The sequence below is a fragment of the Carassius carassius genome, chromosome 8 (assembly GCF_963082965.1).
Source record: "Carassius carassius chromosome 8, fCarCar2.1, whole genome shotgun sequence".
In the NCBI taxonomy this organism is placed as follows: Eukaryota; Metazoa; Chordata; class Actinopteri; order Cypriniformes; family Cyprinidae; genus Carassius; species Carassius carassius.
Window position 1 is genome coordinate 24687810 of NC_081762.1, and position 13117 is coordinate 24700926.

A 13117-nucleotide genomic window follows, 5' to 3' on the forward strand; every position below is an offset into this window, starting at 1 on the left:
ATGAGCCAAATTACAGCTAACATCCGATAGCATGAGCTTCTCTTATTATTGAAACTGTTTGAGAAAACATTGAAGTTTATGTTCCTGAAAATCTGAAGTTTCAGGTTCAGGTTTCAGGTTCCCCTCTGTTTGAAATTTCCTTTTTTGTTCTTCTGTTTTTGGCCCCTGCTCTTTGTCCAGACATTTGGATGATTTCTTTCTCTTGGCAAATATGTAAAAGAAAAAGATTTCACCATTTAAAAACCAATACAACAGAACGTGTATTTTTCAAGACACATCTTATTTGGTAATAAGTTTATTTTGAAATCTGGAATACACTCATTTAGATAAGCTTCTATCACTGTGATTTATGCAGTTGAAGCCTGTTTGAACAAAAGTTAAAGAGCGTGAATGAGTTAGAGATTAAAAGTTATGATTAAAATGTCATTTTATCCCCAAGGCCACTGTAGTATGTGTATTGCCATTGTAACGCCTTGGAATAATATAATAATAATAGGAACCACAAGTAATATGAAACTTCATTTTTAGGAATGCAAGTACTGAATAATTATTTATGTATGAGACGACCTAAATGCTTATTTATTTGAATCATTTAGACGACCGTCTCAAAATAGCCAAAACGTGCTCTCTCACTTTTCGTTAAATTTGTATTTCATCATAGTCATACATACATACATACAAAAACAGAAAGAAGAAACATTACATCCCTAACATTAACCTTATTATTTCTCTGGGGTCTCAGTGACATCAGACCCATAAGTCATAATTCAATACAGATCAGTCTGAATTACTCATCATATATGTGTGTGTGTGTGTGTGTGTGTGTATTCTATTTTAGTTTTTTGTGGCTCTTAATCCCACACCATGTCTAACCACCAAATTGTTTGTGTCTGGATAAATACACCTGTTTTGCATTATACTAAACGCCCTTATTTATTTTCTTCAGTAAGCTTTTGTACCACACTGCGGCAAATAAAGCACTGTCCATGGTACTGAAATGACCAAAACAACCTCACAATCATAGTCTCTTTAGATGAAAGAGGCTTTATGAGGACCTTCACTGAATCAAGACAACATGACTGTGCACTTTTTTCATGGACAAATGTCTATGGACACTTTTTTATTAACATATTTGCAAATACTCTTCAGAATTTCAAAAGATAACAAAACATATAATTCGTTATCTCATCCTAGCTCTCTGAACACACATATACATAAACACACATAGCTTCTTGAGATGAGGGGACGCTTATGTCCTCACATTCATCTGCTTCTGGTACAGCATGAAGTCATCTGGAATAGAATCTGTGCAATATACAAAAAGTGAGACTCAAACACTGTATTAAACTGCATGTTCAAACAGCTGTCAAACTGGCCCTCAGAGGCTCAGAATGCATCCCTAATTATGCTACTTACCATTGCATCTATAGCCGAGATTAGACCATATGACGTTCTCCTGAGAGAAGCAGAAGACGCCCAGCCGCCCTCCTCTCATAGTTGTGTCTATCAGGACTCCTGAATCTGCCACTAGGGCTGTACCTTCATACAATCTTAATCTACACCACAGATATAGAGAATCCGGTCAAACTCTACAAAATATTTCCAAGATTTAGTGGTAACAGATATGCAGTAGTTGTTTTGACGGTTTCTTAAAGATTCATATTAGATTAGCTCTCACCGTATGTAGCCCACCTGCGGGCGGTGAGTGAGGTGCCAGCGATAGGACGTTCTGTCCTTCCAACCCACATTCCTTGGGTCCTTCCAGAGCAAAGTAACTTCCCCTGGTGTGTCTCCTGTGTGCCACAGGGCATTACGCAGATACTCACCAGGACCTGTCCGAGACTTCACTGCCTGGAAGAGTGAGGTAAGAAGAGAGTGTTAGTAAAACTTTTAAACATGAATATATACAAGTATACACTACTTTTACATACTACACTTTTAGAAGGAGCAATATTTGTTTTTAAGGGGAATTAATACTTTCGTTTATCAAGGATGCTGAATAAATTAATAAAATGTGACAGTTAAGATTTAAAAATATTTTACATCAAAGAATCCAAAAAAATAAAAAATGATCACAGTTTCCACAAAAATATGAAGCAGCACAACTAGTTTCAACATCGATACTAGTAATAAGAAATGTTTCTTGAGCAGCAAACCAGCATATTTGAATGATATCTGAAGGATCATGTGACATTGAAGACTGGATGCTGAATATTCAGCTTTGATCACAGGAATAAATGACATCTTAAATATACTATGTCTTAATAGCATTTTTTTTTTCTCTAAATTCCTGTCTCACATTCTTAAAAATGTAGCACGTTTGACATTTCTGCAATCCAATGCTTTATTTATCTGCCACAATGATATACTTTCCTTGCTTAGCTTTTCTCAGCATGTATTCATATTTAACTGAGATTACACTGCATATCATGTGCATAGTTCGATTACATATTTTAAACAATTTTAAGGTGTATTTTGCTTTTCCTCTCACTTTAAGCTGCAGTCCAGGCTGAGCTGAGGCTTTGAATGGTAAATTCTGCCAGTACGTCTGTTCTGTCTGTTTCCACATCACCACATAGAAGCTGGAAGAGTCCTGATAGCCAAAGATGAACCCCACGTAATCATCATCAGTTGCTGTGTTCACATGGATTGTTCCCTCAAAATCAACACCATTAAATGCTGTGTAGCCTGAATAAAGAATAAAGAGGTTAATACAGCCGTTGAGACACAGAGCCATATATATCAAACTGAAATGTAAAAATCACAAATGCCAGTTTGGATTTTATGGAGTCTCTATGAAAATGTGTTTAGGTACGTACCCACAGCCAAACCAGGGTCACTGTTCATGGTCTGCACAATCTCCATTCCCTAAAAAAACACCAAAGCAGTTTTACAATACCTCACAGACTTTGTCAACAATGTGCACAACAGTGTAGTAAAATTTCAGAGACTAGCTGATAAATAAAAGCCCAGAATCATAAGGTAAATTTAATGATCACCTTGTTTAGTACCACCCAGCTGGGGTCGATCTGAGCATCTCCTTCCGGGTCGAGAATGACTGTCTGAAATGCCCTGAAATCTGTCATAGTGACCTCTGCACTTTCAGGGCATGCATCCAACAAGTCAGTCAACTTATCATTGTCAAAGTCTGTCTCACACATGTCACCAACCCCATTAGCTGATGGGAGTTAAGATACGAAAAACAAACATGTTTATTTTTAGATTGGATCAGTAAGACGGTAAATACATATGTTACATAAGGTGTGTTTGGAAAATAATACTTGTATACTGGTTACTGCATGCATAATATATATTTTTTTTAATTAAAAGAAAGAAAAGCACACATTATGTATGGTCCATATATCATCTCATATTTTAAAAGCTGTCATTCGTTTTAATAAAATTTAGTTTGTTAACTCCAGTCAAACTTAATTAACTCGAGAAGTCAGAGATACTTTTCGGAGTATGCTAGTATGCTTTATCAAAATGCAGAATTAAGAAACAGACCATCAGTATCTTTTTGACTGGGGTTGGGAACAAGTCTGCAGTTATCTGGGCCAGGAGGAAGGATATCTGGAATCCCATCATTGTCATCATCATCATCACACTCGTCCCCAATGCCATCATTATCTGAGTCCAGCTGAGAACTGTTGGCTACTTCAGGGCAATTATCCCGCGTGTCCTGATATCCATCACCATCCCTACACACAGAGAATCATTTTCACTAGAGCTTTAAAGAATGTATGGCAAGCGTATTTTGCTGAGTAATGAATCTCACCGCAGAAAGAACACTGAAACTGACATACAGCAAAAGCAAACTAACCTAAATCAAGTATAGCACTTTGAGAACAGTAAAAATCATTACACCTGTTCTTGGGTAAAATAAGTATTTATTTACATAGGTACTTACATGTCCTTGTTTGTATCACATACATCTCCCACCAAATCATTGTCCATATCTGACTGCAAAAACAGCAAAATATGGAAATGAATTATTGAATGTGGTGGGAATACCTGTCCCTTTGCCTTCACTGACTCAAGTGCCACTACTTATTCAAAATCCAACCAACTTTATTTTATTTATCATGTATGTGACTTTTAATAATAATTATGGAAGAAATGTTGTTCTTGGTAAATTTTACTTTATGTCATTTAAGTTCTTACCTCTTGTTGGCTGAAAAATAGCAGTTAACCCCAACATGAACTACTGCGTCAGTAGTTATAAAATCAAACATTTCTGAACTAGTTATGTGTCAATCATAAATTATTTGTCTTGAGAAATATGATCAAAGTTTGTTTGAGTAGACGACAACATCTAGATTATTGGGGTGCCACAAGGTTCAGTGCTTGGACCTCTGCTTTTCTCAGTATACACAACCTCACATTGCACTTTTTCATAAAAGCTTCTTCTACAATTACTGCTACACAGATGACACAGTTCAACATCATTCCAACCTGATAACCCCACTAGTTCAGCATGTATCTCTTCCTGCCTTTTTTTAAAACATCTCAACCTACATGATGGACCTTCCGCTTTGTCCTTAGAGGCACCCCTTTTCCCTTCCCTTCCCTTCCCTTCCCTTAAGCATTAAGCAGTTCTCTTTTTCTAACCTGCAATGGATCGTTGACCTCAGGACAGCTGTCGCATGCATCTCCCACGCCATCTGCATCTCGGTCTGTCTGCATGGGGTTGGGTATCTTAGGACAGTTATCCAACACATTTGGGATGCCTGTAAAAAAAATAAAGTGGTGAAAACAGATGATATGGTACAATGCTGTAAAACCACAGAACAGATGAAAGTAAATGGGACTGACCATCTCCATCAATATCATTGTCACAGATGTCTCCCTTGCCATTGCCATCAGTATCAAGCTGATCTCCATTGGGAACGTTGGGGCAGTTATCACAAGCATCACCATAGGAGTCTGTGTCAGAGTTCTGCTGGTCCTTATTGGGCACCAGGCGACAGTTGTCCTGCAAAATTAAAATAGCTACTGCTTAAGAATGTGTCAAATGAAGAACTTATTTCTAAATACATTTTAAAAACACATTTTGAAGGACATCAGCCCAAGTGGAAACAGTTTGGTATCCCGTAATTGTTCAAATATTTTTACAATTCTTCGCAACTTGATCAGAAACCTCAACATTTTTAATTCCATCTCCGTCTGCATCCTCGTCACATTGATCGCCAATTCCATCTCTATCTGTGTCCTCTTGCCCAGAGTTTGGGGTATTTGCACAGTTGTCCTGCACAGGGATATTAAATGTATTATTAATATTTAAGGGATATTAAATTTGATATGCATATTATACCAAAATTGTTAAGAAATCACAACATAAATTAAAGTATATCTGTTTTGCTGAAGGAAGTCTGTCATCAGTTAAGCAGAAGACCATTTAAAGCAATTCATTGGACAAAATTCGATTCACAGTCATGTTGCTTTTTTAACACATAAAATCTACTTACAATCCAATTTAACAGGTGCTTTTTGGAATGTTATTATGCTGCAACATGTAATTTATTCTTAGTGAATCCCCTCCTAAAATCCCTGTGAAATGTAAAATACCGCTCTGCAGTGTTTGTCGTTGTCAATGCATGGAAGAGGCCCATCAGGGTAACCATCAATGTCTGAGTCTGGACCACAGATGTTTCCATTACCCGCCCACCCAACGTTACACTGCAAGATACACAATGGACAGCCATTTTCAGCAATTTGGACAATTCTGGGTTGTTCTTTTTTAGCTTTTTTAAAAGAAGTAGATAAGTAATGCAAAACATTACAGAATGTGTTGTCTCACTTAAGAGCTGCATGTACTTGTACACAAATGAAAGATTTTGGATTCAACATTTCCAAGTTTTTAGATTCTTACCACACAGAAAATGTTACTGTTGCGGCCCATTACACAGTGTGCATTCACATCACACGGGTTATAGCCCAGAGTCTCACATGTCCTCCTTGCAAAACAGCCTGCAGTCTGATTACCCACAAATCCAGCTTTACACTGGCCACACTTGAACGATCCCTATAAAAAGAGAGCAGTCAGTTTGGTAGTAGTAGATTCACGTTTTACCACTTAAGGCTGCTCTGCTTGACTTGCTGATTCTAGTGCTTCTTAATTTATATGCAAATCCAGTTTACTCACCGCTGTATTTACACAGACTGAGTTGGGCACACAGGCACCAGAGTGCTCAGCGCACTCATCAATATCAACACATTCCTGAAAAAAACATTCACACAGTAAAAACCTATTCAATTAGATGTATAAATCTGTTGTAACTGAACTTTGATACTTTTTACCTGCTTGTGGCTCTTGGCAAACTCGAAACCAACCCCCTTGAGTGTTGGACCGGTGAATCCTATGGGACAGGACTCACAGGTGAAGCCTTTAGCTGTGTTCACACACAACTCTGCAGAGAAACAGGGCTGAGCAGTGCACTAGGACAAACAGAGATATTAAGAATATTAAAAGATATTAAAAAAATTTTTTAATGAATGTGCACTTGAAGTGTATTTCAAATCTTAAAAGTATATTAAAAATGTATTTAGATGATATGGTATTAATAAAATTAAAAGCCACTTACAAAGAACTTACAGAGAGGACACTTTTATGTTTCTTAACACACCTAAAAGTGCACTTTGTAATAATGTCAAATAAAATTTTTACTTTAAAATACATTTTAAATGTTTACTGAGGCACACGTTAAGTACTTGGTTATAACTTTAACAGTAATTTTCAGTATTAAATTTAAAGTTAATATATTTTAAATTAACTAAAATAAAATGTAGTTAATTGTTTCAAATGTGTAATTACTAACATTTAAATATATAATATACAATTTTCTATAGAAATGACTAGTACATTCAGCAGTAGACTATACCCATATTTCAAAGAAAATAGAAGTAATTATGAAATTAAATATAAAGATGTACTTAAGTCCTATTTAAGAGGGTCAAAACTGAATTTAATATAATGTAACAGTATAATTTAATTGCAATTAACAGTGGTGTTGAAACACACACTTAATTTGCATATAAGTATACTATAATGTCCACTAATTCTGTAATAGGTACTCTTTTTAAAAGTACTTTTTCACAGTTGCATGACTCAGGTAATAAAATGAATAATAATAATAATTAGCTCTCTGCAGGAACCTCATCAATGTCCTGGCAGTGCGTTCCGTTTCCAGTCATGCCCTCTGGACAGGGGCCACACTGATATCCTGGGTACATCGAGCTCTCCATGCAGCTCACAGCGTTATAGCAGGGGTTCGGATGACATCGGGACTGAGGCTCGTGGAATCCTGATAAACAGAGAGAGAGAGACACATACAGATATATCACAACAACCTTCAGACGTGTTTATCAAAACATGATCTGCCATCTCCAACTCTTTCTCCATCCCTTACCACACACTTGACATTCAAGAATGGTGTTTCTGATGAGAGACATCTCTTTTGTCTAAAAAACACATCAAAGTAGAAAGTATGTAATTTGATAAAATGCAATGTCCCAACAACAGAAGTATGTAATAATATAGAGAACTATTCCTGTGAGCCACATATTCTCACATTCAGTTATAGGGCTGATGAAGACATCTAAGCCTGTTCGTATATTCATTTATTCCTAACCTGTTCTCTGATGTCCTCTCTCAGCTCTCCCATGATCTGGTTAAAGATGATCAGCTGTCCGATCAGAGCTTTGGTGTGATCACCTGGCCATATGAGAGGCTCTTTTGATTATCACAGAAAAGCATTACAGGCATGAAAATAATTCAGCTGTAATAAGACATTCACATATGATCAAATCTTTGTTGATATTTACCGAGGATGGCATTAATGTCACTGCCTACTGAAAAGAAACAACAGTCACATTTTATCAAGAGTTTCTAGATCAAAAACAAATAAATATATTTATACTTCTGATCAAATGTTTGGGGTTGGTCAGATTTCTTTTTTCATGTTTTTGAAAGAAGTCTTTCACGTTCATGTTCAAGCTGGCATTTATTTGATCAAAAATACAGTAAAAACAGCAATATTTTAAAATATTTTTACAATTTGAAATAGCTGTTTTCTATGTGAATATACTGTAAAATGTAATTTATTTATGTTATTATTCTAAAGTACAATTTTCAGCATAATTACTCCACTGTCACATGATCTTTCAGAAATCATTCTAATATGATGATCTGCTACTCAAAAAACATTATGCTTATTATCAATGTTCAAAACTGTTGTTATGTGGCTTCATATTTTTGTGGTAACTTTTTTCCATCGAAGGTTCAAAAGAACATTATTTATTTGAAACTGAAATATTTTGAACATAATAAATATTTTTACTGTCACTTTTATTCATTTTAAAGCATCCTTGCTTGATAAAAGTATTTAAAAAATCCTTCTGACCCCAAACTTTTGAACTCTTTTTTTTTATTAATTTTTTTTTTTTACATTTCTCAACATTTTTCCTCATTTTCAAAATGTATGAATTGTTTTTAGGAATAATATCTGTGGAATTCCTGCATTGCCACAAGAGGGCAGTATGATGACATGACACTGTTTGTAATGGACTATTATACTGAGCAGAATGTACTTTTAAATGCATTGTTTGAAAAAACATTACAAGTTCTCCTTATTCTGTCAGAATAGTGCTTACCTGCATTGTTTATAGCTGAATCTCCTTGAAATGGACAGTCAATGAGAAGACCAGCTGTAGCCAGAGAACCTCCGAGAGCTAGTTTAACAGACTCTACTGAACCCTAAAATATATACATATATGAAACATACAAGCACATTTACATGCTTCCTTACATGGATTTGATTTAAAGTAGTTTCTATGATATCTTGGTTTATATGGCTTGAGTTGCTCTTTTAAGTCTATGAGACTTTTCTAACCAGTTTTATTGTCTGCCAGCTCAAATAATGAAGTCGCTTAAAAAGCACAATTTGAAATATCATTTATGAGACGTGCAGCTACTGTAAAGGAATAGTTCACCAACAAATAAAAATTCTGTCATTTACTAACTTACCTTTTTATCTATATTCAAAACACGAAGTAAGATATTTTTAATATCCCCTCATTCTTAAAACCACATCAACTCTGGGGACCCACCGGTGGGTCCAATATTGCATATGCCTAATTCTCAAAAAATCAAAATAACAGCTGAAGTGGTTAATGTCCATCCACTGAAATTCCACATAACCAAAATTGTCACACATGAAAAAGTAGAAAAAGATATTTTGACGCACAGTATAATCCGCATAAAGCGTAATCCATATTAGTGGCCTCTGAAGAAAGTCTGAATTAGATCAGTCCTTCATATAAAATCATCTCTTTAGACTTGGATCAAACTGCTCAGTTCTTATGGATTATGTTAACAATGTCTTTATAATATCAATAAACATTTTAAGTTTTAGTTGTGTGGACTTTCAATGGAAAGACAGAAATCTTCTTGAGGTTCCACAAAAAATATCTTCATTTGTGTTTTTCGAAAAGATGAACAAAGTTTTGTAGGTTTGGAACATACTGTAATGTATCAAGACATCTCTTTAAATTTGCTGCACAGTTACTTTGACTCACATTGACTGCATGACAAAAAAAAAACAATCATTAATTGATTAATTGACCTAAATAAATCACCTGCATCCTGGCATAAGACTTCTGTCCGGTGCGAACATCCACAGATTCTGTCTTTGATGGAAGCCCTGCAAGTGAAGGGAGGCCCTGAGCAGAGTCCACCAACCGGCAGTTTACATAAAGCTCTAGGTTGATGTGACTGCGTCTCAGTCCACTCATTCTGAGGATAAGTGATTGGGTGCGTCCCTCAGCGAGGACTGGGTTTTGTAAATTGACAGCATGAGCTTTTCCATCAGAGCGCAAGTATCGCACGAGTACTGAGGAGAGAGAGGAGAAGTGATCTTTCCAGAGACATAAATCATAAACAAATGTTGACTTATTGAGCATCTAATGACATTCAGGGAAATGTTTGCAAATTATCAAAAAGAGCTTACATTTGTTGATCTTGCCTACAGCAGCAATCTCCAGGTATTTCTTGTTGTCCTCTTTATCGTAGAGGCCGAACAAAACGCCGCCGAGTTTGGGTGGCAGCATGAAGGAGGAGGTGAGGTACAGATCTCCGACCGTCTGCAGAGCTCCAGACAGATCCTCTATAGCTGCAGCTGTCTGACGTGCTTCATGGAGCTCCAGGACATTAATCACTGGAAGAAGGAGTTTAGATTTTAAGGCTAAATCACATGCACAGTAAGATAGAGGTAAGAGGTAAGAGAAACCTTTGGAGAATGCTTGAAAACACAAATGTGGATGGAAAGTGTTTTGAAAACAGGCTTAAATGTTAATTACCGTATTTAGATTAGGAGATTTGATATGTAATAGTCTATTATTCTTTTCAGGTAACTAGTAAAGTAACACATTACTTTTTAATCTACAAGAAAATATGAGTTACTTTTTCAAAGAAGTAACTCCAGTTACTTTGTTTCCCCGTTTACTGACTAACAGCTGTCCTGTCCCCATGCTGAGAGAAATCAGGAGTAAGTGCAGAGGCGTTGTGTGAACATGACTGAAATGCAAACTCAGAAAGACACAAACCTGCCATAACTAAACATGTTAAATAACACAAATATCATTTATGCATTGAATCCCATTTGTCTTTGCTTCTGACCTTCGAGAATCTAATACTAATACATGAATAAGCAAACATTTTGGTTTTAAGACTTTACACAAACATAACATTTGTATTTCACTTTTTTTATTGCTGACGAGTGTTGAACGTTCTTCTCTTGCGTCCTATTATTATATAACTTAACATGGTGATTTTTTTTGGCTTCTCTCTAAACTCTACAGAGTTGTTCACTTTTAAGCAAGTGACCTTTTTCCAAGTTACGGACAATAATAATTCGAAAAATATTTTATTTGACTATAGGCCTATTATATTCATGCTGCAATGCATTTCAGTATATTGTTTAATTTCAAATTCTTCATTCGGAAACCTTTGACTGTTTGGGATAACCTTGGGGGATTCAGTTGGTGAAACATGGGGTCTTCTTGCGTAATATCATGTTCTTAGTATTTATGACTTACAAGCTCCCATAAACTGGAAAATATGTAGCCTCCTTACTTTTACAGTGCATGCCACAAACTAAACTCAAGCTGCTATTCCTCCAGATAAAGGACATTTAACCTAGCCCTTTATTTCTTGTCCCTGATAGGCTTTATGCAAAGCTTGTTAATGGAAGGAGGCACTTTCTTATTTGTACTTAATATTTTTTTAAATAAATATGTCTCTATATAAACGAAATTCTGTCAATTATTTCCATTTTCTTTTATTATATATAACATTTTACATGTATATGCACTTCCATTCGAGGAAACGTGCAATGAGAAATTAATCAGATAAAAAAACGCCCATTCCGACAATAAATGTTTGTATGGATAACAGCATGTTATTATCTCATGGTTTGGGCGCATTGTCGAGCACTGACTGGGTCGATGGGGGAAGCATCAGACAATAAAGGACAATTTGGGTTAGGATTTAACGGTTTAACAGCACAACAACTAACCTGATGACCCCTTTGTCACCAAGAATGTGAGAGCAATGAATTTAGTCTACTCCATCACTTAACTGTCACAATGAACTTAAGAAATGCAGCGTCACAGTCTAATGGAAACATTCAAATCATGTTACATTTTAATAAGTAGCCTACTGTATAATCAAAAATAAAAAGCCTACCTTTAAATTCCGTCGAATCGGAGAAGTGTCCAAACGCAACATACAGGACAAGCAGATTTGGCACAATGTTCCTCAGCTCCATCCTCTTGAACCAAGTGCAGCAGATACTGTTTAATAACCCGATTAGAATATAATCCAGTTACATTCCCGTTTCCCAAAGACGCGCACAGCTTCCAAGAGCCTCATAACATCGCGTAACCCCGCTGGGTGTCTGTGACCTGAACGGCCCGGGGTTCAGAGTGTCTGGAGGCTCCTCCGAGGCTCTGCAGCGCTCCACACTTTCTGTCCTAAATGAGAAACAGAAGTTGAGCTGCAGAGACCGCAGGGGAGAGATAAAGAGCCCTGTCAATCAACCTCCAACTATTTACTGCGGCTCTCTCCCGCTGCGCCCTCATACCGCACTGAGATCCTCTCAGATTGAATTTCACCGCACTAATGAAAATATCTCTCAACGTTTGGGTTTTTGTGATTAAAAATAAATCTACTGACTTTGGGTTTTGTGAATGAAGCATATGGACTACGCCCAGAGTACAAAATAAAGCTATGAGAAAGTTCTTGAGACAATTCGCTTGTCATAATTGCCCTATTAATTAACTATTTATAATGTGCTTCCTTGCTTGTGTTTTAAATTGGTTAACGACATTAAAATTATTTTAATATTTTGTCTAGCCTATGTTTTGTAGCGTCTGGTAAAAGCTGCTACTGTTTGGCGCCAAAAAACACGCTTTGACTAACTTGTAAATGTGACAACAAAAACATCATAATGGTCCTTTTTAAAAAATTTTGGATTCATCTATCTGAACAGAAAAGCTAAATAAATTAGCTTTCCACTGATGTATGGTTTTGGGGTAGGACAATATAAGGCTGAGATATATTTTTTGATTGATTTTAAAATTATTTAATTTAACTTTTTAATGATATAATTAAACCCCCTTCAGTTCCTTCACAAACTCCAAGTTGGGAAACTTTGACCTAATGTATTGTTTACTGCACTTAATGTTGTTAATAACAACAAATGGAACACATTTCCCTACTTTCTTTCTTATATCAGTACAATATTGTCCTATTTAAATCAATGTGATAAATGAGTCAGGTCAAAAGCGATCTAATTATATTACCTAAAATGTATAATAGTTACTAACTACAATTGTTTTCATGTAGCCTAATTTGGAATCAGTAATGGATTAAGATTTGTCTACCCTGCTCTGGTGGTTAGCCATCAATTAAAACGTTGTAGTATTTTAACAGGGATGTTTCTAGCTGGAGGCCCAATGCAATAAACTGTACACCAGGTCCAGAAAACCTAGCAACTGTATTTTAAGATCCTTTTTTTTTCAGGATGGGGCAGAGACAAGTGTGTGTACATTCTTCACT

At 36.1% G+C, this 13117-nt stretch overlaps 2 protein-coding genes across 4 annotated transcripts in view; one reads left to right on the forward strand and one right to left on the reverse strand.

The window, feature by feature from the left end:
- Positions 1-13117, forward strand: part of LOC132144884 (uncharacterized) — a 199482-nt gene that overhangs the window by 13510 nt on the left and 172855 nt on the right. The gene's annotated exons all lie outside the window — the stretch shown is intronic.
- Positions 1085-12135, reverse strand: thbs3b (thrombospondin 3b). Of its 3 annotated transcripts, none has more exons than XM_059556752.1 (23): positions 11744-12135; positions 10008-10214; positions 9637-9890; positions 8653-8755; positions 7825-7848; positions 7632-7714; positions 7410-7461; positions 7156-7304; positions 6301-6438; positions 6146-6220; positions 5873-6025; positions 5569-5679; positions 5141-5248; positions 4816-4975; positions 4612-4730; positions 3911-3963; positions 3508-3701; positions 3000-3178; positions 2820-2868; positions 2492-2688; positions 1679-1851; positions 1417-1556; positions 1085-1305 (listed from the first exon to the last, which is right to left on the reverse strand). In XM_059556752.1, exons 1-23 carry the CDS (start codon positions 11823-11825, stop codon positions 1250-1252), a joined length of 2859 nt encoding a protein of 952 aa, XP_059412735.1. In that variant the 5' UTR covers positions 11826-12135; the 3' UTR covers positions 1085-1249. The 3 variants fall into 3 exon arrangements, with proteins under 3 accessions (XP_059412735.1, XP_059412734.1, XP_059412736.1); XM_059556751.1 differs by having other exon boundaries at positions 7825-7851; positions 11744-12132; XM_059556753.1 differs by lacking the exon at positions 7825-7848.

Excerpts from the sequence above, each read along its gene's own strand:
- thbs3b (XM_059556751.1), bottom strand. The coding sequence starts at position 11,825 with ATGGAGCTGAGGAACATTGTGCCAAATCTGCTTGTCCTGTATGTTGCG. Across the intron at positions 10,215-11,743 it reads CGATTCGACGGAATTTAAAG|TGATTAATGTCCTGGAGCTC; the intron begins GTAGGCTTTTTA and ends TCCTTCTTCCAG. Across the intron at positions 3,964-4,611 it reads AGGTCAACGATCCATTGCAG|TCAGATATGGACAATGATTT; the intron begins GTTAGAAAAAGA and ends CTGTTTTTGCAG.